General features: G+C 38.1%; 2 protein-coding genes across 2 annotated transcripts; one reads left to right on the top strand and one right to left on the bottom strand.

Moving 5' to 3' along the window:
- Positions 1–261: 261 nt before the first annotated feature.
- LOC125921502 (keratin-associated protein 19-8-like) lies at positions 262–4,926 on the bottom strand. Its single transcript, XM_049629144.1, has 3 exons — positions 4,824–4,926; positions 2,107–2,116; positions 262–349 (listed from the first exon to the last, which is right to left on the bottom strand). Exons 1-3 carry the CDS (start codon positions 4,924–4,926, stop codon positions 262–264), a joined length of 201 nt encoding a protein of 66 aa, XP_049485101.1.
- Positions 4,927–15,910: 10,984 nt separating this feature from the next.
- LOC125921503 (keratin-associated protein 6-3-like) lies at positions 15,911–19,036 on the top strand. The gene is made up of 2 exons (XM_049629145.1): positions 15,911–16,047; positions 18,360–19,036. The coding sequence occupies exons 1-2, from the start codon at positions 15,911–15,913 to the stop codon at positions 18,682–18,684; spliced, it is 462 nt and encodes a 153-aa protein (XP_049485102.1). The 3' UTR covers positions 18,685–19,036.
- Positions 19,037–26,403: the final 7,367 nt, after the last annotated feature.

Raw genomic sequence — 26,403 nt, forward strand, 5'->3', positions numbered from 1 at the left:
AAAATTGATAACCCAACAATTAAATTTTATATCACATTATAAAGGTAATATCACATCAAAGGAAATCCTTTCCTATAAACTGTGATAGGATCTAATTGATAATGATGAATCAAAACAGGCATGCTGAATTTCCTTTATTTATCTCAGATAGTTTAATACAGAGTCAGTATTTTTGAAGACATTTTAAAATTTTTCATGTCAGGGAAACATGAAGAGAATGCAAGTAAAATAGAGTGATGTAGCCAATAGACGAAAAATTCCTCAGTAGAAGCCATGGGACCAGTATCTTCCGTAGCACAACGGGCGGCAGCAGCCATAACCATAGCCACCATAGCCACGGCCATAGCCACAGCCCAGACCACCATAGCCACAGCCCAGGCCACCATAATAGTTGCCGTAGTAACACATGGTGTCAGGAGTGGAAGGTTCAGTTGAGGAGCAGGAGGTAGGTGTCTTTAATATGAATGCCTCCATCTGCCAAGGGCCTTTTATACACCCTCAGTGGTGGTGGAGAAAACCACAGGCAGCAGAGTGGCCAACATCTCACTAATTTGCTTCCTACAACATCATGAGTATTTTGATTTGTTGGCAAAACATGGCCCTCATAACAGATAATTTTACCCTTATGTCAGGACTCCACCATGAATTTATGGGCCTTTAAAATGAAACTCTATTCTATTTTCAAGGCTATGTTTCACTGTATATTTATTTAGTTGCATAAATGTGGCCTGATTATGTGGTATGATGCAAAACCTGAAAATAGGCATCCCATTGTTTGGTTTTCATTCCATTCCTCTTTAAGAATTTTAAAACGAGCCTTGTCTGGAGGAACACGCTTCCTGAATCTTTCACATAAAGGATGGTAGAATATATATTCATTCTACCCTTATAAAATATCCAATCTACTCTTACAAAAAACACTTCCTTCCAACTCAATATGGCTACTCTTTGGTTACGTTACTGGCAATATGCTGGCAAGTACTATCACATATGGACATATTTGGCATTTATTTATCAACCTACCCTTGAGTATGTGCTGCCTTGATCTTTCCGGAAAATGTATGACCATTTATGGGCAGAAACTGTCTATGCTTTATGCTTCCTTGTGTCATCACATATGGAGGTGCTGTAGATGTACCTGCAAACCACATGAAGGTTAAGCTTGGTACTTCATCCTAAGCTAATGTTTTTTCTAACAGGGCTCATTTTTGCTCTTACAGAATGCCCTGGATTTGCAGTAGCGATGTGTCCTAAATGATGTGTGGGAAGTATGAGAGGTGAAAAGAGTTTTGCATTCATTCTTCATTCCCTCAGTTTTTGGCTGATTGATGAAGAGTTGGTGGAGATAGAAATCCCCAATGGAAAGACTAACTGACCACACAGCAGACACTAGGCTCCAGGCTTTTTTTTTTCCTTTATTTTCATTCTTTATTTCAACATTTTAATGAGAATTAAAATATAATTTTAATTTTAATATGCTTTACAGAAAAGAAATTTAGATCTATTTAAGAGTACAGGTTTCTCCCACTATCTGAAAATAGAACAATGTTCCTATGAAACCTTTCCTAGAGTGGAATGGCATAAAGTGAAGAAACAGTTACTGTTAATTTATATGAAAAAAAAAAAAATTGAGCATTCCCAGACTAAAAAAAGAAGAACCTTGTAAGGCTTTGGTGATACTTTAGGACACATCTTGCTAACAGATGCACAAAATAAATCAGGAGGAAGCACGATGCTCACAAACACAATTCAGGCCTCTGAGGGTGATGCTACGATGCATAGTTCTTGGGAAGGGAGCAGGCAGGGTGTGGGGGGGGGCGCCACTCTCACAGCTTGGGGTGCTTGCTGTTTCTATAATGACTTCCTGCAAAGCCAACACTGAATGCTATTTTCACTTTTTGCCCTTTTTGACAAAAGCGAGAACCCCTTTTGGATTTCTTTTGGTTAGAGAAAACAGGTGCAAGTCTAAGTTTCTTGGTAAAAGCCAGGGGTCCTAATGCAAACTTTTGAAAAGCTACCTGCATACCCAAGTGAGTTTTGACAACAAGATTAATATAATTTTTATATCTTCGCTGTATGTAAAGTTATTGGGAGATTTTGTTAAGAAGCTTCCTGACTTTATCGTTGCCGAGCCCAATTTTTCTCTGACCCCACAAACACTGCTTCCAACACTGAGAGTAGTGATGGGTCTACAGATGGGATGAAGAACACGGCTTTCCCTCGGGCTTCTGGTTTAGATTCTATACAACTTTAGAGAAAAAAAAATCACACAGGTTTTTCAGCCCCTTTCAACCATTCAATTGTTACTTATCTGTTACTAACCATGGGCCGGCCGTTTTTAAGACATTGTGTCATGTGACAGCTTTTATTGTTCCTGTGTCTCCTCATATCACTGATCTCATTCACAGCATGAGATGCCAGAAGTGGTAAAAAGACATGAGAGAAACTTCCAGTATTGTGAAGAAAAACAAATAAAATAAGTTCAGTTTCTTCTGGAATCATTACTTTTCTTCGTTGGGTGAAACGTGTGTCTGGCGTTATGCTTAATGCACATCTCTTCACAGCATTAAGGTAGATTTTCCGGTATCAAAATGACGCGTGGCACCTGCTAGTCAAGCAGAATTTCATTGGTAGGATTCAGTTTTCAAATGCAATGATGGCCGCACGTTTTTGGTGGGGTTTTTTTTTTTTTTTGAGCAAAATGTAGCAATTTTTGAAAATAAAGTAGAAAATCCATTTAATCAAAATGATCTTTGCCTGACTGATACCGTATTCCATAAACCTCTGTTGTCTCTTCACCATTTCCCGATGTCATGAGGCTTCTTAAGAAAAAAGAAATATTCGTTCATGTTGGACATTGTAAATGCCGAGCTGAATGAAGAGAGGGAGTAGTATAAAGGGAGATGGTGGGGACTCAGTGCGTGGAAGACTGTGGTGGTGAGGTGGTGAGCAGTGAGAGGGTCCCTCTTGAAGGATCTATCAAACATCAGGCAGTCGGCAGCCACCAAGCATGGAATTTTTCATGAACTATTTTATGGATAACATGTAGAATATAACCAGAAGCCTGTGTGGTGTGGGGAGCAAATGATCTCTTTCTTGAGGCACAGTTTTAAGTAATTCGGCTAAGACTCAGGGTATCAGGAAAGAGACAAAGGCAAGGATTGTTAAATGTAGTGATAGGAAGAAGAACTGCTTCGGTAGGCAAAAGTATCATTTATCTGGCATGAGTAATTTCATAGTCTGATCAGATGTGGTAGTAGCTGCCGAATCCCATGGAAGCCTGGATGACATATGTCCTTCGATAAGAAGAGCTCATGTTCAGATCCCTGAATTTGTAGACACATCAAAACTTCAGAGACAGCCAAAGACAGTCTGTTCTCTCCTCTCTGTTTCTGCCTTCTTTTCTCTGTCTCTCATTTCTCTCTCTCTCTATTCCTTTCTCTCACATGCGTACGCACATATATAAATCGAGAAAAGCAAAAATGATGGGACATTTTAATGTAAATGCAATGCAGCAATATTTACAGCCATAGGTCATTATTAAACATGAACTTGATCTCTCCCATGAGTGATATGAAGAAGCATGATGCTAATACAACATAAAAGTAAAACTTTTCTGTAAATTATAAGTCATCCCATTGATTTTGGCTGATCGAAATGGGCATGCCGAATGTGAATTATCTTTTCCCCAATAGTCAGGAATGAGGTTGGCATTTCTGACATGAATAGGAAAAGCTGGGTGAGGAAACACAAGAAATGAGTCCAATAAGTGGAATGGCAATCTATTTTATTTAAAGATAATTCAGCTTGGCAGTATCTTGGCTGAACAAAATGATCAATAGTACATCATGTCTATCAGAGCTCTAGGAGGATTGGGCACAAGAACATGGTTGCTCGAGTTCCTGTGGTTCTCAGCTGCTGCATGCAGATTCCCTAAGGCATTCCCATCATACGCAATGTCATCATCTGGACAATAAGAGCCTGGTAATGGGCATGTGTATACATGGGCGTAGCTCCAATTTCTCTCACGTTGCCAATCAAAACTTAACAGAATTTGTTAGAAATTACATGGTTTGCTATGTCCCATCCTTAAAGCCAGTGATATTCCATCACTTAGGGAATATTTATTGAGCACTCCCTATATGCCAGTCACTTTTAAGGAAATGGATTATATTACTTCTATAATAGTGATTATGACTTCTCATATGACCTCCCCCCCCCATTTATAGCATTAAGATGTAGCAAGTTGCAAAGCCAGTTGAAAACATTAATCCTCCCAAAGCAATATTAAATCGAATTATTTCAACATACACACACACACACACACACATAAATGCAACAAGTATTTTCAATGAGATAAATGTTTATTAAAATTACTGTATACTTTTCTCACATATCATTGTTGATCAAAAATGAGGGAAATTTGATAGGCAATACAATATCAAAGGAAAAGGTTTTAAAAACTACGAAACATTCCATGTGATTTCAGTGAGTTCAGATAAGTTTTGCAGAATCCAACCTATTTTATTTTGTCTTTTTAGATGTCTTAGGATGATGTTGACATTCAGAGGAGAAAATGGAATTATTCATAGGAAGAATCATGGAGGCAGATTCAGGAAGCTGGAGGAGAATAAAAAGTTGAGTTTCTCTGGAAGCTTCTCAGTAGAAACATCTTCTGCAGCAAGATGGGCGGTTGGAGCCATACCCGTAGCCTCCACAGGCATAGCCCACGCCATTGTAGCCACATCCATAGCCACCATAGCCACAGCCCAGGCCACCGAAGCCACATCCATAGCCGCCATAGCCACAGCCGCCATAGCCACAGCCGCCATAGCCACAGCCGCCATAGCCATAGCCGCCATAGCCACAGCCCAGGCCACCATAGCCATAACCTAGACCTCCATAGTAGTTGCCGTAGTAGGACATGGTTTCAGGAGTGGAGGATATTGTTGGAGCAGGGAATCCGTTTCTGTCAGTTTGAACATCACTGTCTACACAGGTCCTTTTTATATGTATCTTCAGTGGGCGGGACCTGTTGATCACATATTTCCTACTAATTTACATTACTACACTTCCTGAGTCCTTGCCTCATTAGACAAGGTGAGGCCCTTGTGCGAGCGGGATGGCTTTGCTGTTGAGTCAGCTTCCCTGCAATCAAATCCTGTGCCTTTGATGTGTTTTTCTTATTCTCTTTTTAAGACCCTTGCTCACCTTTTATTTATTTAGGTTAAAATATTTGAAAGAATTTTTATCGAGGTGAGTCATTGACAAGGTTCTAAAATGTTGATTTTTAAAATTCTGTCGTTACTTCTAATATTTTACGTGAGGGTCTTCCATAATGTGGAAAATAACCTTCTTAAAAATAGAGCTTCCTCAGCAGAGTCAGGTAAGCTTTTCATGTTTATTATTCATTTTAATAAGTAAGTTTCATGTGAGCATAAAAGTATCTTGAGCTGTATTTTGGAGCTTTATAAACATATCCTCAGGATCTAATATCTGTCAGTATTCCACCATCAGTCTTCTCTCCTTGTATACTCTTTGTAGTTATTGTTATTTGTGCTGAATATTTTTAAACAAATCTAAGACAAGTAGTATTTTTCTTACAAGTACTTCGGTGTGTATCCTGATCACAAAATGAGGTTCCAGGTAGTCCTGGCCATAGGTACAAGCCCTCTACTTTGCACCTGCTACTATAGTCATCTTCCCCTGTGAGCCCAATGTGACAAAAATTTGAATATCAATTGGACAAAAGAGAATCATTTGGGCGTTGAGGCTCTGGAGGGAGATAAATGTGTACACATCTGAACAGCCATGCATTTTCACATGCTGTTAATTTTTAAAGTAGACTCAATTTTTTTTTAAATATAATTTATTGTCAAGTTGGCTAACACACAATGTATACAGTGCGCTCTTGGTTGTGGGAGGGCAGATTCCCGTGATTCTTTGCTTACATACAATGCCCAGTGCTCATTCCAACAAATGCCCTCCTCAATGCCCATCGTCCATTTTCCCGTCTCCCCTGCTACACCCCCCCAGTCAACCCTCAGTTTGTTCTCTGTATTTAAGAGTCTCTTATGGTTTGCCTTCCTCCCTCTCTGTTTGTAACTATTTTTTCCTCTTCCCTTCCTCCATGGTCTTCTGTTAAGTTTCTCAGGTTCCACTTATGAGTGAAAACATATGATATCTGTCTTTCTCTGACTTATTTCACTTAGCATAATACCCTCCAGTTCCATCCACATTGTTGCAAATGGCAGGATTTCATTCTTTTTCATTGCCAAGTAGTAGACTCTTAATTTGAAAGCATTTTAAAAATCCCATAAAACATTGACAAAGATTTATCAGCTTTATTCGTTCATTCATTTATTTTTTATTTATTCATGAAACAAACAAATAAAAACCAGAGACAGAAACAAAACTCAAATCTGTAATACCTCCAGGCCCTGTCTTAGGTGCTGGAACCATGTGGATTCTATCAGTGGTATTGTTTACTTAGTGTTATTTGATTTTCCTCTCATAACATAGGCTGTGGTATTTTCATAAAGCTGAGAAAATTCTATTATACAAGATGGATACATCAAAATATTTTACATACTGAGAAAAATGACTTCTAATACTCTATAGCAAATCATAAATGTCCTTATTTCATCGTATGATCCAGTTTTAAAAATTAATTAGTATAAATTTGAAATTCTCAAAAAGTTGCTTGGCCATCTATGTTGTTCTTAAGGAATAATATATGCACAAACAACATGTAGATATTTCATATCGATAAAGTGGTGAAAATTTGTGAAATTTGTAATTTCAAACAAAAATCAAAATGATACAGAATGTTAAAATAAGTTTTCAACACACTGATGTTAAAATTCCATTATTCTATTTTTTTTTCTAATAGGGTCTGGTGGAAATTTGTATTTAATATAAAAATAAATTTTGATATCCTCAAAACAGAAGTTGGAAATATGAAATTCAAAATCACTGTTCCATGAAAGCACTGATTTAATGTCTTATGCTTGATGGGCTGATGTGGTAATGGAGTGGCACTTTCTAGAAATTCTCAAAGACAAAAACACTGTGCATATCTACTTTGTGTGCTACTATTAGATGTGGGATATGGAGGGTCATTTAAAGGCTATGAAGTGGAAAATCCAAGAAGCACAGTTCAAAATTTGCAAATGTGGGATATAAGGAAATAGCCAAAGACAGGGTCACATAGAATACGGTTATTGAAAATAGGAGTGTCATTGTGGGATTTTATCTGTTAATTAAAAACTTAGCATATGGGCTAATGTTTAAATATAATCAGGTAGTTGCAGTGATTATAGATTCATCAAAAACAAATTTCATTTAGAAATAATTTAGTTTTAGGCTTTAATTTTTTAGCATATTAAGAAAGACGATGTTTCTGTCACAAAAATACACATATGCGCATGCAACAGATATAAAAAAAGTAATATAAAAAAGTATTTTCAATACAGATTTTATTGAAAATGGAAGTAAAGGGGCGCCTGGGTGGCTCAGTCGGTTAAGCGGCCGACTTTGGCTCAGGTCACGATCTCGCGGTCCATGAGTTCGAGCCCTGCGTCGGGCTCTGTGCTGACCGCTCAGAGCCTGGAGCCTGTTTCAGATTCTGTGTCTCCCTCTCTCTCTGCCCCTCCCCTGTTCATGCTCTGTCTCTCTCTGTCTCAAAAATAAATAAGTGTTAAAAAAAAAATTAAAAAAAAAAAGAAAATGGAAATAAATTTTGTCTCACTTGAAGAACGTTGAACTAAAATGTAAGCCGAGTAGCAATAGTAATCCAATAACAGGAGAAAATTTCTTTTCTAGAGCAGGACATTCCAGATGATTTTATTCAATGGAGATGAAGGACATAGAATTTCAACTCTTCTCTCCTTCCCAAGTATTCTAGAATGAGAGAATTACTATTTCATAAAGAGAAGAACTCAGAAAGTGGATTCAGGAAACACAGGAAGAGGAGTCCTGGAGTATCTCTAGAAATTTCTCGGTAAAATCCACAGGACCAGTATCTGCCACAATAAGATGGGCGGCAGCAGCTGTGTCCATACCCACCGGAGACAGAGCCACAGCCACAGCCAGAACCACAGCCAAGGCCGCCACAGTAGTTACTGTAGGAGCAGCACAAGGTGCCAGCAATTGAAGGTTCCGTTGATGGTGGGAACCAGTGTCCTCAATCCGAATGCCACCGTCTTCCAGGGCTTTTATGTATCTTCAGTGATGGCTAGAGCAAACCGCGGTAAGTGTTGGACTCATAATTCACACTAATTTACATTAGAAAAATTCCTTAGGCTCGTGGTTTTTCTTTTAGGCAAACAGACTCTCATAGGCTAGATCTTTTTTTCTTTCAGGTCAGAATTCTCCCCATCAAACCATATGACTCTAATAATTAATAATTGATATATTTTCAAATCTGCATCAAATTAGTGAAAATTCTTTGATCGGGTTTTATGGGATTTCTAGAGAATGCTGATTCCTTACTTGGGTTTATAGTTTCATGGGCAGATTCTAACTAAAGTAGAAATCCCATCAGAATGCCTGTGTGTTTTATCTTATTTTTTGTATGATTCCTCTCCCCAAGGAAAATATTCCTTCAATGCTTCTTAATGAATAGACTGACACAATGTTTATCCAAGTCCCACTGTAAAGGAACCTGTATTTTTATATGTAATTATGTTACTTTTTATTATTTCTGGGAAATTTTACAATTTTGTTATAAAATGAAATGTTAAAAAAAAAAAGGTGAAAGCTAGACTCACATAGTTGTTTTTCATATCATGTACTAAAAGGATGTGGAACAATTGGAATCTTTGTAAACTCTTGGTGGGAATGAATGGTGCAGCCACTATGGGAAAAAAAAAAAAAGTATGGCAATTCTTCAAAAACTGAAAAACAGAACTACCATATGATCCAGCAGTTCAATTTCTGGGCATATATCCAGGTATACATCCAAAATAATTGGAATCAGGATCTCAAAGAGATATCTGTATTTACATGTTCATCGCAGCATTACTCACAATAACCAAGATATGGGAACAACCTAAATGTCTATCGATGGATGAATGGATCAAAAAATGTGGTAATACTTAGAATGTTATTGGCTTAAAAAATATGGTAATACATATAACAGAATATTATTCAATTTTTAAAAAGTATGTGTTTGTTTGTTTTTTTTTAATTCTGTCATTTGTGACAGCGTAGATGAACCTGGAGGACATTCTGGTAAGTGAAGTAAGTCAGTCACAGAAGGGAGTAGTGCATGATTCTTAGGTGAGGCATCTCATAAGATAGTCACACCCATTGAAATGGAGTATACATGGTGGTACACAATGTTTGTGGGGAGAGGGAAACAGGAAGTTGCTGTTCAAAGTGTATTAAGTTTCAATTATGCAACATAAATAAGTTCGAGAGACCTGCTGTACAGCTTTGTGACTATAGTTCATATTGTGCACTTAAAATTTTGACAAGAGTGTAGATCTTATGTTAAGTGTTTTTACTTCGATAACAAAAAAAAACCCAAAAGAGAGAAGGAAACTTTTGGAGGTGATAGATATATTTATTATCTTGATTGTGACTGTGTAATAATATGCTGAAACCCATTACAACATATACTTTAAATCTGTGAAGGTTTTTTTGCATATCAGTTATACCACAAACTGTTGAAAAAGAAAAAGAAAGTTTATCTTTCTACAGAGAATGGGCAGAACAGAAGGAGTTTTTGCTTTTCTCTGTCATAGTGTGTCACATTCGTTTCAATGCAGTGGTCCCCTCTTGTCAGTCCGAGTAGAGATTTGGAGACTTCTCTACCATTCATCTTCTGAATCCCTTGGTTCCATTGATCTTACAGTTGCCCAGCGGGGGAGGGAGGGTATCTGGAGTGAAGTATCCTCACAAAGCAGCTGCGTATCAGCATCGGGAACACATCATTACTTGCGTGAGTTTTGAATTCTGTTCTGAAGGCAACTGGACAGGTGTATATGATGCAGACAGAGAACATTTCTCACTCATGAAACAGCTAGGTTCTCTCTTAGGAGAGGCTTTGAGCCAGGTTAGACTTTAAGATGAACATTTAAATGTAGCATTTGAAGTGCTTCTTACTGACATTGGCCAGAAACTAGATGAAGGAAGCAAAAGAAATTGGTTTGAAAAAAGGAAGACACAGTGATGTTGACTGAAACCGAGCTATATGCGATGATCTTCAAGTGGAATCTCTCCTGAAAAGCAGCATAAACATGACTGAGTTAATAAAAGTTATCTTATTCTATTTTTAAAAGGTAGTTTTGACTTTATCTAAGTATCGAGAGTGATCTGGGCGCCTGGGTGGCTCAGTTGGTTAAGCATCCGACTTCGGCTCAGGTCATGATATCGTGGTTCATGAGTTCAAGTTCCACGTTGGGCTCTGTGCTGACAGCTCAGAACCTGGAGCCTGCTTCGGATTCTGTGTCTCCCTCTCTCTCTGCCCCTCCCCTGCTCGCATTCTGTCTGTCTCTTTTTCAAAAATAAGTAAACATTAAACAAATTTAAGTATTAAGAGTGATCTGTCATTCTCATTGTCCTCAGTCCCTCAGTCATAATAGAGTTGGGTGAGGGACTGAGAATGTCCCTCTTAAGATAAAACTATGTTCCATTCTGAGTGATGCACAGGGAGCACATAAAGGCACAATCAATACTTTCTGGGAGAAATAACATTATTAGTACATTAAGACCCCAGAGATAGCTTATATCCTTACATTCCCATTTTTTGCTCAAGTAGAATATAAAATTCCAGGGAGACATTTTTCAACACTATTCACTGTCGTTAATTTCTTTATTAAAAATATTTATTAGGCACCACCATGTTCCAGCAACTCTTCTCACTGCCAGGCTCCAATCCTTTAGCAGTGATATTATGTGAAGTAATATCTTCTTCAGTATTCATTACTTGAGTGTGTGTCAGTTATATAGAGCCTTTGAGAAACATCTACTGTCCCAGAGAAAAATTCGGAGGCGAATTCCTTGAGTTGTTTCAGTTGCTGAGACAAAGGAAGAGGACTTCTTAAAATATAATGTGATATAATATAAAGTATACATACTTCCTGAAATGTATGTTGAAATGTTTTTGAAATGTCTAGAGTGCTTTCAGCCATGTGTGTTGATAGCTGAGAATACTGTCTGTATGTTCAGAAACATTACTCCTCATTGGTGTCTTATGGAGATTTCTTTGGCTCATTTGCTTGAGGAAGAAAGCTAGAATAGTTAAGAAAAGAGGGGCCCTTGGGTGGCTCAGTAGATTAAGTGTCCGACTTTTGGTTTTGGTTCAGGTCATGATCTCATGGTTTGTGGGACTGAGGCTGACCTCCAGCAGTGAGCAGCCTTCTTGGGATTCTCTCTCTTTCCCTCGCTCTCTGCCCCTCCCCCACTCATGCTGTCTCTGTCTCTCTCAAAATAAATAAACTCTAAAAAAAATTAAGACGTTTTGTTTTCTTCCAATTAGAAGTTGGAATAAGAAGCTTAATACCCCGAATGCAAATGGAAGGTGATGATCCAGCTTGTTAAAACCCTGTTTATTAAGAAGGGAGCCAGGTGGCTTTTTCCGATAGATCTCTAAAATGAAAGTGACCTACCAGTTTGTAGCTATGTATTGTACTCTTTTGCTGTTGAGCTCAGAAGAAGAGGGAGGAGTATGAAAGGCAGAATGAACCACTTATAGGTACCCAAAGGCACATATCTTAAGGATACAACCAAACTGTGGGGTTATAAAAAAAAAACAGCCAAAGACAGACACCTGTAGCACAGGTTAATAGAAAATGGTGCTATTATTATGTGAAGTGACATTTAACTTGTTTATATATGAATAGTAGTGCTGCTTATCGGTGTATATGAAAGCAAAGTTTTTATATTGATGTTGTTATAAAGGAATGATGGCCATATCCTTACCTTTTTGAAAATGATCATCTCAGAATAACAACAAAGGCGACGTCCAAAGACAGTTCCCCAGAGACCTGCAAATCGATCTAAGTGAAATAATACCAAAAATGAAAAAAACAAGTTCATCCAAAAGTTAACTTAAACTTTTCCATTATGAAATATATTGATCAAAACCAGAAAACACAGTACCAAAGTTACTTTGGTAACACAGTCTCAAAGGTAGGACTTATCTATAATTTTCGACACGGTCCTGGCCATCTTCATCAACTGAGAAGGACATCAGATCTGAACTTTGTGTTTTTCAGATTATCATGGATGAGCTTGTCACAACTGTATAGAGAATAGAATTACTCTTGGGAAAAACCACGGAAGCTGAGTCAGGAAATCACAGGTGAAGGAGTACTGTAGGCTGAGCTGCTTAGATATTCCTCAGTAGAATTCATGGGGTCACTGTCTGCCACAGCCAAATGGGCAGCAGCCACCATGCCCACATCCATCCTATGGCCGAGTCAGAGCCATAGCCCAGGCTGCCATCATGGTGGTTGTTACAGTGCATGGTGTCAGGAATAGAAGTTTCCACTGAGGAGCAGGGAATTATTTTCCTCAGTTCGAATGTCACCATCTGCGTGTGGCATTTTATACACCTTCTGTGGTGTATGAGGCAGCATGGCCTCATACTTCAGGCAAAGTTGGAATAATAAAACTTCACGAAACACTTGTTTCAATAAGCCAGAAGATGTCCTTATAGAAAATATTAACTATTTCTTTTGGAATACAATAATCATGTCACAGGTCTTTAGATTCTTTTTATATTTTAGAGATCTTCTCACTCACGTTTTGTTATTAAAGTCTGTACTTAGGTTCCTTGAAATGTTGTTGATATTCAAGCGCCTGGACTCAATTTTCCTTGTTTTTTTGCTTTGTTTTTGTTTTCTTACAATAATAATTTCTATTGCGTATCTACATATACAGTCAAGGAATTTAGAGACTATCTGAGAGAGGAAGTGATAAAACTATGGTTAGCTGAAGTAAAATATCTTTTAAATTCTATAATTCCTTTCCTTCAGGCAAACAATTCCTCACACCAAATAATATTTTCTACTACTTACTGACGATGAACTGACTATGTTTCCGTTAAAGAGTGAATACAAAGCTGCATTTTTTCCTCTTGAGAGTTCAGCTTATTTGTTAACTGTAACTTTCTATAGGACTACACCATTATACTATGCAATGAAGCATTTATTCAGCAATCCAAACCTATGTGCTGGTTCTCCTCCCTCATTTCACCTTTTGCGTTCCCATATACTCACATTGGCTTTAAAGTTGTTCTTGGATTTTTCCGGGAAGATTTTCTTGAAATAGTGGCAGAAGAAACATGGGCCATGGGTTTCTTATATCTGCTTCATCATTCAGTCTATTGTGGCAGCGAGTCATGCAAAGCATATATCTGGAAAACTCTAGGGCATATTCATGGGGTTATTAGAGTGGAATAGGTAAATACATATATTATGAAAATACTTTGGGGGCTTACAAACCCCTTGAAAGGGTCTCTGGGTCCCACAAGTGGCAACAGACCACAGTCTGATAAGCCCTGGTCTAGAGCAGTGATCTTCAAACTTAAAAAAAAAAATTAACGTTTATTTATTTTTTAGACAGAGAGACAGAGCACGAGTCAGAGAGGAGCAGAGAGAAAGGGGTAGACACAGAATCCAAAACAGGCCCCAGGCTCTGAGCTGTCAGCACGAAGCCTGGCACAGGGCTTGAACCCACGTACCGTGAGGTCATGACCTGAACTGAAGTCAGACACTTAACAGACTGAGTCACCCAGACACCCCAGTGTTCTTCAAACTTAAAAAAAAGAAAACTATACCAGTAAATATTTGGAGGCTGCATCCAACATTTGAAGATAAGAATTTATTTTCAATTTGTTACACGCATTAATTACTATTAAATAATCATTGAATATTAAAACATACAAAATTGGGGCACCTGGGTGGTTCATAAGGTTAAGCAGTCAACCCTTGATTTCAGCTCAGGTCATGATTTCGTGGTTTGTGAGTTTGAGACCCGTGTCCAGCTTTACACTGAGAGCATGAGCCTGCTTGGGATTCTCCCTCTCCTTCTCTCTCTGCCCCTCTCCTGCTTGCACATGTGCCTTCCCTCTCTCAAAATAAATAAATAATCTTGAAGAAACACACAAAATTATTTATAACAGTAAGAACTCACATTTTTATAGGCTTTGCCTTAACATGTTAGAAAAATTTTTAAGATTTTGTAATACATAGATTTGAAGTTTTGGCTCTAAATTCAGTTTATTTTAATTATTGGAAAAAAGGTAATATTTGTTATGTTCACCAAATCATTTTTTAAATCAATCTGGATCCTATTATTTAGTTATATACTTTATTCTTGAAATTTGGCTAATCTATATCCTTCTTAATTTCAGCAGTTTGTTTTTACAAATTAATGTTGAGAATCTTTATTTTTATATACATAGGGTGAAAACACACTTCAATTCTTCATTTGGGAAAAATTTAAAAACACTAGAATATTCCACTTCCATATTTTAATATTACATAGATATCAATGTGTAATCGCTGGTACATCCATATAAAATTCAGTAACATGACAACAGAAACAATCTCAAATGACCATCTACAAAATGCTCTCTTTCCAACACAGCGGCATGCCTGGCATCCTTTAAACACAGAGTATTGAACGAATGAGAGACCGGGTGGGTATATGAAATGGACTTCGTAATCGAAATGATCTCACGTAAAGAAATTTACTAAAGACAGCCAGGTTCTCAGGGCTGGTCCAACACTCCCTAGGTCCACTTTCAGGCTGGGCATGAGTTCTATACAAATGACATCAGGCACCTGAGAAGCTTTCTTGTGATGAAGCCACTAGAAAGCAGACGCCTGGAAAACTCACAGAAGCACCACTTAACGCGTGGGTGTGTTCCTCTGTGTCCTGGGGAAACCAGGGCAGCCGGCCAGCCTCGTGCAGCTACCAGACTTCAGGTGTGTTTTGGACTATTTTGCCTGCAAATTAAAGAGAAGCCAAATTTATTGAGGGGGAAACAATCAACCGTGTCACATGGAGGCTCAGCTTTAAATAGAATGGAAAATATTTAAAGGGCCAAAAAAAAAAAAAAAAAAAAAAAGAAAAAAAACAGATGGAGGAAAGTAGTGTCAACCTGGGATAGTAACCACACACACATTTTTATCTTGTAATCATCCATGGGCAATAATGACAGTGAAAATAAATAAATGTGACCGCATCTTTGCAAAAAAGATTCAATTTACTGAAAGACGTACTTAGAGATCAAGAAGAAAACTTTTGTTGCATTTTAAAAGATACTCTGCATGAGCTTGCATGATGGAGCCAGAGAAAGACGACACCTTTCTTTCACCATAGCCTGGATTGAGGATTTTGCTACTTTGAAGAGATAGCATGGGATGAATACGACCAGAAGCGGAATCCATGTTTCGCAGGAGGACACGTCTTGTGAGTCCAGGGGTTCTAGAATTTTCCAGTGCAATCCATATGACCAATATCTACCATAGCAGGATGGGCTGCAGCAGCCATATCCGTAGCCACCGTACCCGTGACAGCCACAGCCGTAGCCACGGCCATAGCCCCCATAGCAGTTGCTGTCGTAGGTCATGGTGTCAGGGAGGATGGCGTAGAAGAGGAAGATACTTCCCTGAGTTCGAGTATCACTATTTCCATGAGGTGTTTTATATTTCCTCCGTAGGAGGCGAGGCAAGTCACAGGCAAAGTTGTGCGTATTGCAAATTATTTTGTATTAACTACGAACAACACCAACTGCAAAACTCTCGTTTCGTTAGGCAGCGTGAAGCCTTCAGAACCCAAATTGCTCTGCTGTTGTGTCAAGGTTTTCAGTCAGATCATGTGCATTGAATGACAGATATCTGACTTGGTTTTAAAGCCCTCTCTCACTGAGGGCTCAAATTTAAATTCCATAATGGAGTTCTATGAAATCACAAAAACCGTGCAGACTTCAATTGATTCCAATCGTTTCGGGCTTATCAATAATAACCTCAAGTTCATCTGCCCATTGCAGATGAAAAAGCTACTCAGTTTAGCTTTGGAAAAACACAAGTGCTAAGGGGTAAATTTTATTTAAAGTATGAGATATATAATATTGCCCAATACGTCTTTTCAGCTAAAACAATTCATTTTATTTGAAATGCATAACCCGGGTGACATTTTTATAAGATCAATCTTTACAAGTGTACACCTATGTTTTATTTTCATATTTTACCAAATTCTATCTTGGATTGCCATTTCCACCTGACGGCAAAACATTTCTTCTTGTCCCTTCCAGGCCAACAACAAAATTCAACGACATTCTAGTCTTCAGAATGAAAGCTCACTTGAATTAAAGCCTTCACCTCTCCTGCCCCTCTTGAGGCTGACTTTATTGTGCGGAGGTATGCTTTTGATTGAAAGGGAATGCCTTCATCTGTCCTGCGCTGACATCTGTGTCTGCATAATGCAGGTTGCCAGTTTCCATTGCCATTAACCACAAAACTCCTCTGGTCGATCCATTACCTGCCATCCAGTGCTACATCTTTGTGGCTTTACAGCCAGAAAAGTTTTGTGCTGTGCGAGGGAAAATAATGAGCCTGCACTCAAATCCATCCGGTAGGCACCAAGTGTATTCTCTACCTGCTGGTGTTGTGTTTCTTGGGTCACTCATGGGACTTGCTCCTTCTCAGGAAAATCAGAGTGTGCCTTTCTCTACTTTTATTTTATTTTATTTTATTTTTTTATTTTATTAAAATTTTTTTCAATGTTTACCTACTTTTGAGAGAGAGAGAGAGAGAGAGAGAGATACAGAGCTTGAGTAGAGAAGGTGCAGAGAGAGAGGGAGACACAGAATCCAAACCAGGGTCCAGGCTTTGAGGTGTCAGCACAAAGCCTGATGTGGGGCTCAAACCGATGGACCATGAGATCATAACCGGAGCTGAAGTCAGACGCTTAACCGACTGAACCACCCAGGTGCCCCTTTTAGATGCAGAGCCTTAATGTAGGGGTTTCTCTTTCCTTTGCAATGACCCAAGACCCGTACAAGAGGACTTAAGTATGTCTGACCGCTCTTGTTCAACTCATCCGCTCTCCACTAAAGCTTATAGCCAGGAAAACAGTTTGGGGATGAAATAAATGATAATAAGAGCAAAGGATATTCTAGTACCTACTACGTGCCAGACAGTGTTGTAAGTGCTTGACACACACTAGCTAATTTGACCCTTCAAAATTGTCTTGTGGGGTAGGTGTTACTGTTACCATCCCACATACAAGCAGAGCCTACTGTTAAAGTCACAAAGCTATAAGTGATAGAGGTAAGATTTGAACCCAGAGAGCTGATTTCAGAAGTTTCATTCTTATCTATTATGCTCTACTGACTCTTAGGAATTAATCTTACTAAGAACACAAGTTCAGAGGGCTATTTCTCTTAATTATTGCAGTAAGCTCAGAGCCTCATTGCATTAAAAAACACTGGGCATTAGAAACCTATTAACGTTTCTCATAATCCAAGATATTTTACCAAGACTTCATTGCTTGTTGTTGAAACGCTATTAGCACCGTGAAAGATATCTCTGCCAGTATTGTTATTTTAAAGAAAGAAATGCCTATATTCACCTTTGAGTCAAAACACAAACGTTACAAATGTGTTGGATTTTAAAGAAAACTCTTTCATGAAAATGCAATTTTATAAATTAAATAAAATCTCATTTCTGTTTTCTGGCTATAGATGCGGACATAAATTTGAAACCGTGAAAAAAAATGATGTTTTAAAAATAGACCTAAAAGGAAATATTAATGTAAGTGAAAATGAAAAGCCCGGTCTTCCCGGGACTGGTGGTCCAGAATTTCAAACTGTTGGCTTTTTGTCGATGGTCTCATGAAATTGAGTGATACCTTTTGGCTTTTCCTAGTAAACCATCACTCATGTGAAAATATGGAAAATCCCTAAAGAGAAAAAAAAAACAAACCGAGTTTGGAACAGAAGAGATGGAGAATCTCAAATGAAGGTAGATTATTATGGCCTGTTGGATGTCAGCCAAAAAATGGTAAAAAAATTGGTTGTTTGGAGCCCAGAATGTCTACTACAAATGTTGTTTCTTATCATAAAGGCTGGTTACAAATTGCTAATTTGAAGGTCTTGTGTAAGTAAGGTTTTGAAGATGAGACAATTGATTCTTATTAATGATTCACAAATGATTCAGGTTGTGGCACAACAACAGCAAATGTCTTCATTACCCCTGAAGCCATACCCTAAAACCAGGAGTGAACAAATTACTCAGAGAGGTCTTGCAAATTATCCAGTGGCCTGACTTGTGTGGTGGGTCCCACTCACACTGAGGGCATATAAAAGGCCCTCTGCAGGGGAATCGTCCACACTGAAGTGACCCTTCTCTCCTTCTCTACCCAAGCACAACCTCAACAGCCAACACCATGTGTGGAAGCTACTACGGAAACTCTTATGGAGGCTGCGGCTATGGAGGCTGTGGCTATGGAGGCTGTGGCTATGGAGGCTGCGGCTATGGAGGCTGTGGCTACGGAGGCTGTGGCTATGGAGGCTGCGGCCATGGAGGCCTGGGCTGTGGCTATGGCTCCTGGTATGGCTGTGGCTTCCGCAGACTGGGCTGTGGCTACGGCTCCTGCTATGGCTGTGGCTATGGATATCGCTCCCACTCTCTCCATGGCTGTGGCTCTGGCTGTGGCTACTAGTAATGAGGGCACCATGGGGGACTCTCACCCTCTACACATGGACGTGGGATTCACCAATTCTGAGCCCCACACGTTCTGAGCCTTTCCCTTGGGTGACGGTATCCTGCAGGATGAAAGTCTAGTAGGTCTGTTGCTGCCTACAGCCTAACCTACGGATTCCCTGGATTTACCTGGTGGAGTGGAAGATGGTGAAATTCACCTGTGACCCCACAGTTCCGCCTTCATCAAGATGATGGTGTCACAGCGACTGCCTCGATGATGTCCATGCGGGAGTTCGTTTCTGTGTTGACCTAATAAACTTGTTCAATCCAAATGGCAGTCCTGGTTTTGATGTTGGTCATTTAATGCCCAGGATTACTTACAATTTTTGTTTTGTTTTGTTTTCCGTTTTCAAGAAAGCTAACAACTGCTTTCTTTGGGAGGTATTTTTTATTATCTTTAGGTCAGTCGTCTGAGAAAAGTTTTTGTAAAGTTCAGTTTCCTCCTCCTCTGCTACTGAGGGAATGCTATCTCTTATGCTGGGTAACAGGTAATAGTAAATCAAGTACTACTTACACATTAGGTTAAGCGTTGCCTGGCATATAGTACATAATAAAGAAAAAATTAATTTCCCCAAACTTTTATATTCGTGTTCCATAAATCAAATGAACATTGTTGCTGTATGCTTCTCTACTTTTAATCTTCCATCTCAAAGGTACTATTTCAAGGGATGCCTGGGTGGTTCTCTCGGTTAAGCCTCCAACTTTGGCTCAGGTCATGATCTCACAGTTTAAGTGCGGGCCCCGCATCAGGCTCGCCGATAGCTCAGAGCTAGAGCCTGCTTCCGATTCTGTGTCTCCCTCTCTCTCTGCCCCTCCCCTGCTTGCACTCTCTCTCTCTCTCAAAAATAAACATTAAATTTTTTTTTAAATAGGCACACATTTTTTAAAGTGATCCATTTTATTTTATTTTATTTTATTTTATTTTATTTTATTATTTTTTAATGTTTATTTATTTTGTGAACTTGTGAACTGTGAGATCATGACCGGAGTCATGGTGGAGGTTTAACTGACTGAGCCACCCAGGCATCCCTAAAGGTATCCATTTTAAAGGTATGAGAGACATAACCTAAGGAATAGTTTAACGATCTATTACATGCCAAGCTGGTAATAAATTGTAAAACTATTTGGAATGCATGGTGGGCCATAATATTTAGATAAAATCTCTGTTTCACATGTAGGCTGAGAAGCTTCAGGGTCTCATGAGATTCCAATTCCAGATGTTGGATAGGACTGTGGTCACATCTGAGGCTTAGCTGGGATGGATTCATTTCCAGACTCATGTTATTGCTGGCAGATCTCAGTTCATTGGAGTTGTAGGAATGAAAGGCTCATTTTCTTTCTGGCTGTTGGCCAGGGTCCCTTGCAAACCCTCCGCTGGCAGTCACCTTCAGCTGGAAAAGGCTGCCCATGGTTCCTTGCCAAGTAAATTTCCAACATGGTTGCTTGTTTTCTCAAAGCCAGCAAGGAAGAAGAAAGACTCCAGCATTATGGATGAATGCCATAATCTCATGTAACATAATCACTTACACATAACTATTAAATTTGCCATATTTTATTGGTTACAAAGCAAGTCACAAGTCTCCCTCACACTCACAGGGAGGAGGTCATCCCAGGGCATTTTCATCAGGAGGCAGGAATCAAGGGGGCATGAAGAGAGTCTGTGTACCACAGACTCAATATTATTCATCCTTTATAATAGGAATTAACAAGTTGTCCTTCATTTTCAGTGTTCTTTAACAACTTAGATAATAGGATCATCTCATCCTTGAATTTGGTAGACTTCTGAGAAATCGTCTGTGTCTTGGCTATCTTGTGAAGTATTTTGTTAATGATTTTCTTTATTCTAAAGAAATTGGTCTGCTTTTGATTTCTAAATCTAATGGCATCCATTTTAGTAATCTGTATTTTCCTAAGAGATGATCTATTTCATCTAGGTTTTCAAATTTATTATATACATAGAGCCTGCCTCATATGATGTTTAAAATTTCTTCTGTTTTAATGTTCCTTCATGCTATTTATTTTTTATATGGTTTCTGTCTCTCTTTTTTTTCTTCATCAAATTAGCAAGGTCTGTTAATTCTCTCAAATAACAGCATTTTGGCTCATTATAAAATCACCTTTTTTTGTGATTCCCTACCTCATTAATGTCTACGTTTCTATTTATTATTTCTACCTTTGTGCTTTTTTGCTTTTTAAAGTTTCCTTTATAAGTGTTTTAAAGCATAGTATGAAATATGAATTTATTTTATTTCATTTTTACTGATGAAAGTCTTCATGCTATAATCTTTTTAAAACACTGCTTTAAATATTTCTCATAGGCCCTGTTATGGACCATTTTCATCATTTTAATTATTTTAAAATCTGTAATTTCACTTGTATGACCTCTCTCACCCAAGAATTTTTTGACAGAAGGCTTTATATTTTCCAAGTAAACGGGTATTTTTTTTTTTTTTTTTTTTTTTACAGCTTGATTTTATTTTTAAAGGGCTTTCTGTTCTTTGGTTTTGTTAACAATTATTAGTTTTATTGTCTGACATCAGAGAGTATTTTTTTCTAGTATTTCTACTTTACAAAACTTATTAATGCTTTCTGTAAATACACAATAAATTTTTGTGGATGTTTTGTGGGAGCTTGAGAAGATGATTCATGTCTGTTACTAGTATATAAAGGTTAATATGTAACCATAAAAGCTACCTTCTTGATAGCATTAAGCCTTCGCTTTTTTTTACTTATTTTTTCCACTTTATTTGTCTTGTTCTGAACGTGCTGCTTTAAAGTCACCTATTACTAATATGTTACTATCTATGTCTTGGCATCATATATCTGTAGCTTCATATGCATCTTGAGAAGTGTAAGATATTTCCTGTGATTGGTTTCGTATTTGCATGAGAAAGCTCCCCTCTTTGTCGCAGTTCATGCTTTTTGGCCTGAATTCTATTTGGTTGATATCAGGATTGTTATATTTTCTTGTGACATTTTGCCCAGATACCTTTGTATATGTCTTTATTTTTGTATTCCTGAACATTTTGTTTTAGATGTATATGTACAGCACATATATGCGTGTTTTGTTTCATGAGCCAAAGTTAAAATGTTTTCTTTAATAGATAAATGAAGCCAATTCATATGTGTTGATATGACGGATATGTTTCATAATTCAGTATACTTTAATAAATTATAAAAATGGTATTTGGATGGCTGTGGTTTTTCTAGTGTTTATTTGGGTCTCTTTGTATCCGTAACAATTTTAATGTGTTTAGTTTCCTTTTTGCTTATTCAACCTTTTATTATCTGACACATGTATATTCATATATATCTGACATATATATATACTAGTTATATTCATATTCGTAACTTGCCCTGTTGTCTATACAACATCAGCTTAATTTATTTTCCTCTTTACCTCTTCTGCTACTCCCTTGTCTTTTAGTTGGATTATTACTACGTTGTCATCACAACACATTTATATAACATATTTATACATTATTAATATAATTAGGTATAATTAATATATAAATTATATATTATTAATTAATATATTATAATCCTCAAATCTAGTCTTTGTTTTGATTTGGCTGTATATTACACTCAATACATATCACTGCACACGCACAGTCACATATATGTATATATGTATACACACAGACATGTATACACACACACACAGACATATATCTATATGTCTTCAATGTTTTGCTACTCAGTATAGGCTTGTGGGTGAAGAATTTCCTAATTTCTTCTATGCTGAAAACTGTTGTTCTAATACATTGTTATATGAATAACAGCTTCCTTAGATATAAAGTCTTTAGTTAATGCTTGTTTTTATTAGTCTTTAGATTATTCTCTTCTCTTTTTGAATGCAGCTTTTGAAAATTCTGACTAATAGCCTAATTATTTATTCTATGTAAATTATTTGATTGCCTAAAAGCCTTGAGTAAGGTTTCTTTATCATTAAAATATACTATTTTAATAGCTTATATTTATAATTAATAATTTTATATTAATGTTCTCTGTTTCCAATTAGGACCTGTCAATGAGAATTTTTAGATCAAGCAAAATAAATTAATACCAAAATGCATCAAAATTACAATTTTGAAAAGTAAAGACAAAGAAAAAAATCTTGAAAATCACCAGACACACAACGCATTATCTAAATAACAGCAATTTGAATAACAGTTGATTTGTCATCTGAAACAATGGAGTAATAAAAAAGCAGCATAGTATTTTTCAAATGCTGAAAAAAAAAGAACTGTCATCAATGTATTTTACATCTTGCAAAACTATTTTCAAGAATGAAGGGTAGGGTCCCTGGGTGGCTCAGTTGGTTAAGCGTCCCACTCTTTTTTTAATGTTTATTTTTTTCTTTTTGAGAGAGAAGGAGGGGGAGGGGCAGAGAGAGGGAGGGCAGAATCTGAAGCAGGATCCAGACTCCGAGCTGTCAGCACAGAGCCTGACGTGGGGCTGAAACCCATGAACTGAAGCATCCCACTCTTGATTTTGGCTCAGCTGGTTCTGGGCTGCCAACACAGAGTCCACCCGGGATTCTCTCCTCTCTCTGCCCCTGCCCTGCTTGTACTCTCTTTCTCTCTCTTTCTGAAAATAAATAAGTAAACATTTTTAAAAAATGAAGGGGAAATAAAAACATCCTCAGGAGAAAAGAAATAATTTGTCATTAATAAACCTACATTTAAAGATTGACTTCAAAAAGTTCTTCAAACAAAAAAAAAAAAAAAAAAAAAAAAAAGTTCTTCAAACAAAAAGGAAATGCTAAAGGAGGGGATCTTGAACCATCAAGCGGGTACAATGGAAAAAACAGAAATATGAGTATATCCAATAGACTAATCTCTTCCTCATGACTTTTAGAAATCATATTTGGTGATGGAAATAAAAATTATAACACTATAAGAAGGCAATAATATTAAAAGTAGACATGATGAGGGAATCTAATCAAAGGAAATGCCCAACACTTCACTTGTGCCCATAAATATTGATATACCAGTACACTGTTATAAGTTGCATGTGCATACAGTAATACCCAGAGGAAGCATTAAAAAAAAAAAAAACTATGCAAATATATACATTCAAAAATACCATAAGTTAAGATGAGAGGAGAGGGGAGTTAAGATGACACAGTAGTAAGGAGACCCTGGGTTTGTCTCCTCACTCAAACACAGCTAGATCAACACCAAACCATTTTGAACACCTAGGAAATTGATCTAAGGATTAACAGAATAGCCTGCATAATTTGAGGGATAAAACTGGGCAGGCAGGTACCTAGTGTGGAGAGGTGAACTGGAGGAGAGAAGAGCCATAGTGCTGGAGAGGGGACAGTGCCGTTCTTACCAAGAGGAGAAAGACAGAGGGAGAGGGAGAGCAGTTCATCAAGTTTGCACAAGAAAGCATTCCCTCCGAAAGCAGCTGGGAGACCTACATAGGAGACTACACAAGAAAACTGTTCCCTAAAACCATTGACAGAGAAAAAAGGAACAGGTTTTAATACCACTAGATTTTTATAAACAGCAGAGCACAGAGTCTGAAGTTTCTGGAGTGCATTTGGTAGAGGTGATGCAGTTGCCTCTGTGGGCAAAAGACCCACTGGACTTCATTAAGCTGCCACGTTCACCAGTATAGACGGGATCTGGCACATTCAGGGTGGTATGGCCGTAGACTCACATTCACCAGTATAGAAAGAAAGAGTCTAGCTGAGGGCAGCAAATCCTGGTGCCGGTGTGTGCAGTGATTTATCATAAACTCTAAGCTGCTGTGGCTATGCAGTGGCATGACTGTTTCCTGGGACAAGCTGACACCAGCCACAGCACGGTGAGACGGTCCCCCAGAAGATGTTGTGGATCCGAACCTCAGGGGTCGCTGAAGTGTGGGTTTTGAAACACCGCTGCACTTAAACTTCTGGAGAGAGGTACCACCTGGTGGGCAGCTTGGACACAGACAGGGGGAAGGTGGGGAGCTGATGGAAGTGGGGGATAAAGGAAGGGGGACTGTGCATCTGTGAAGGCACAAACTCCCTGCTTTGAAGACCAGATGAAGCCATTTTAACATTAGCCCATCAACACTGATAGACCCCAGTGAACTAAACACTGCCACCAAGTGGAGAATGGAGCCATTACTGTGCTGTGCCCTCCAGGCACATCTCCAGTAGGGGAAGTTGGCCTGAGAATCAGAGCAGCAGGCCCCTCCCCCAGAAGAACAGCACAAATCCCTTCCACCTGCTTAGTCCACTGACCATAGAGTCCTACAAAATTTCAGCTCTAGGGGAAACTGGATTTAATTTCATTTGGTTATTTATGTTTATTCATTTTGTTGTTGTTGCTTCTGTTTTTATGCTGTTGCTGTTGTTTTTCTTTTCTTTTGTTTATTGGATGGAGAAATAGCAAATTGTTTTATTTTATTTTACTTTTTTTTTTGCTTTTTAGTTTTTTAGTTTTTATTTTTTTCTTTTTGTCTCTTTTCTCTTTTTTCTATCAAGCTTCTCTTAAAAATCAGACCAAAATATGCATAGGATCAAGCTTCCTTTATTTGATTTTTTTAAAATTTTAAAATTTTTATTTCATTTTATTATTATTATTATCATTATTATTGTGTTTCTTCATCCAAAATGACAAGACAGAGGAATTCACCTCAAACTACAGAACAGGAAGAATTGGCAGTGAGGCATTTAATCAATGAAGATATAAGTAAGATGTCTTAACTAGAATTTAAAAGAATGATTATAAGGATATTATCTGGGCTTGAAAAAAAAGTGTAGAAGACACAAAAGAATCTCTTTCTGCAGAGAAAAAAAGAACAAAAATCTAGTCAGGCTGAAGTTAACAATGCTATAACCAAGATGCAAACACAAATAGAGGTGATAAAAACAAGGATGGACAAGGCAAAGGAACAGATTAGCAATATAGAATATAGAATTATGGGAAATAATGAAGCTGAAAAGAAGAGGGAAACAAAGGTCAGGGCTCACTAAAGCAGACTTATGGAAATCAGCAATTTATTAAAATGTAATAACATTCTTTTTTTAAAAAAATGTTTATTTTTGAGAGAAAGAGAGAGACAGAGAGACAGAGTATGAGTGGGGGAGGGGCAGAGAGAGGGACACAGAATCTGAAGCAGGCTCCAGGCTCCAACGTGTCAGCACAGAACCTGATGTGGGGTTCAAACTCATGAACCACAATATCATGACCTGAGCTGAAGTTGGCCACTTAACCAGCTGAGCCACCCAGGCACCCCAAAATGTAGTAACATCCATAGCATAGGAGTCCCAGAAGATGAAGCAAGAGAAAAAGAGCAGAATGTTTATGTGACAAAATTATAGCTGAAAACTTTCCTAATCTGAGGAAGGACACAGACATCAAAATCCAAGAAACACAGAGCACTCTCATCAAATTCAACCCAAGCTGGCCATCACCAAGGCATATCATAGTCAAATTCACAAAATACTGGGGCTTCTGGGTGGCTTAGTGGGTTCAGCGTCTGACTTCAGCTCAGGTCATGATCTCACAGCTTGTGGGTTCGAGCCCCATGCCGGGCTCTGTGCTGATAGCCCAGAGCCTGGAACTGCTTTGGATTCTGTGGCTCCCTCTTTGTCTGCCCCTCCCCCACTCATGTGCTGTCTCTCTCTCTCTCTGTCTCTATCTCTCTCAAAAAGAAATAAACGTTAAAAAAAAGTCAA

Source organism: Panthera uncia, chromosome C2 (assembly GCF_023721935.1).
Source record: "Panthera uncia isolate 11264 chromosome C2, Puncia_PCG_1.0, whole genome shotgun sequence".
Lineage (NCBI taxonomy): Eukaryota > Metazoa > Chordata > Mammalia > Carnivora > Felidae > Panthera > Panthera uncia.

Coding starts and splice junctions, on each gene's coding strand:
- LOC125921502 (XM_049629144.1), bottom strand. CDS start 4,926: ATGTCCTACTACGGCAACTACTATGGAGGTCTAGGTTATGGCTATGGT.
- LOC125921503 (XM_049629145.1), top strand. CDS start 15,911: ATGGAGTTCTATGAAATCACAAAAACCGTGCAGACTTCAATTGATTCC. Junction 16,048..18,359: donor TTAGCTTTGGAAAAACACAA/GTGCTAAGGGGT, acceptor TCCACACTGAAG/TGACCCTTCTCTCCTTCTCT.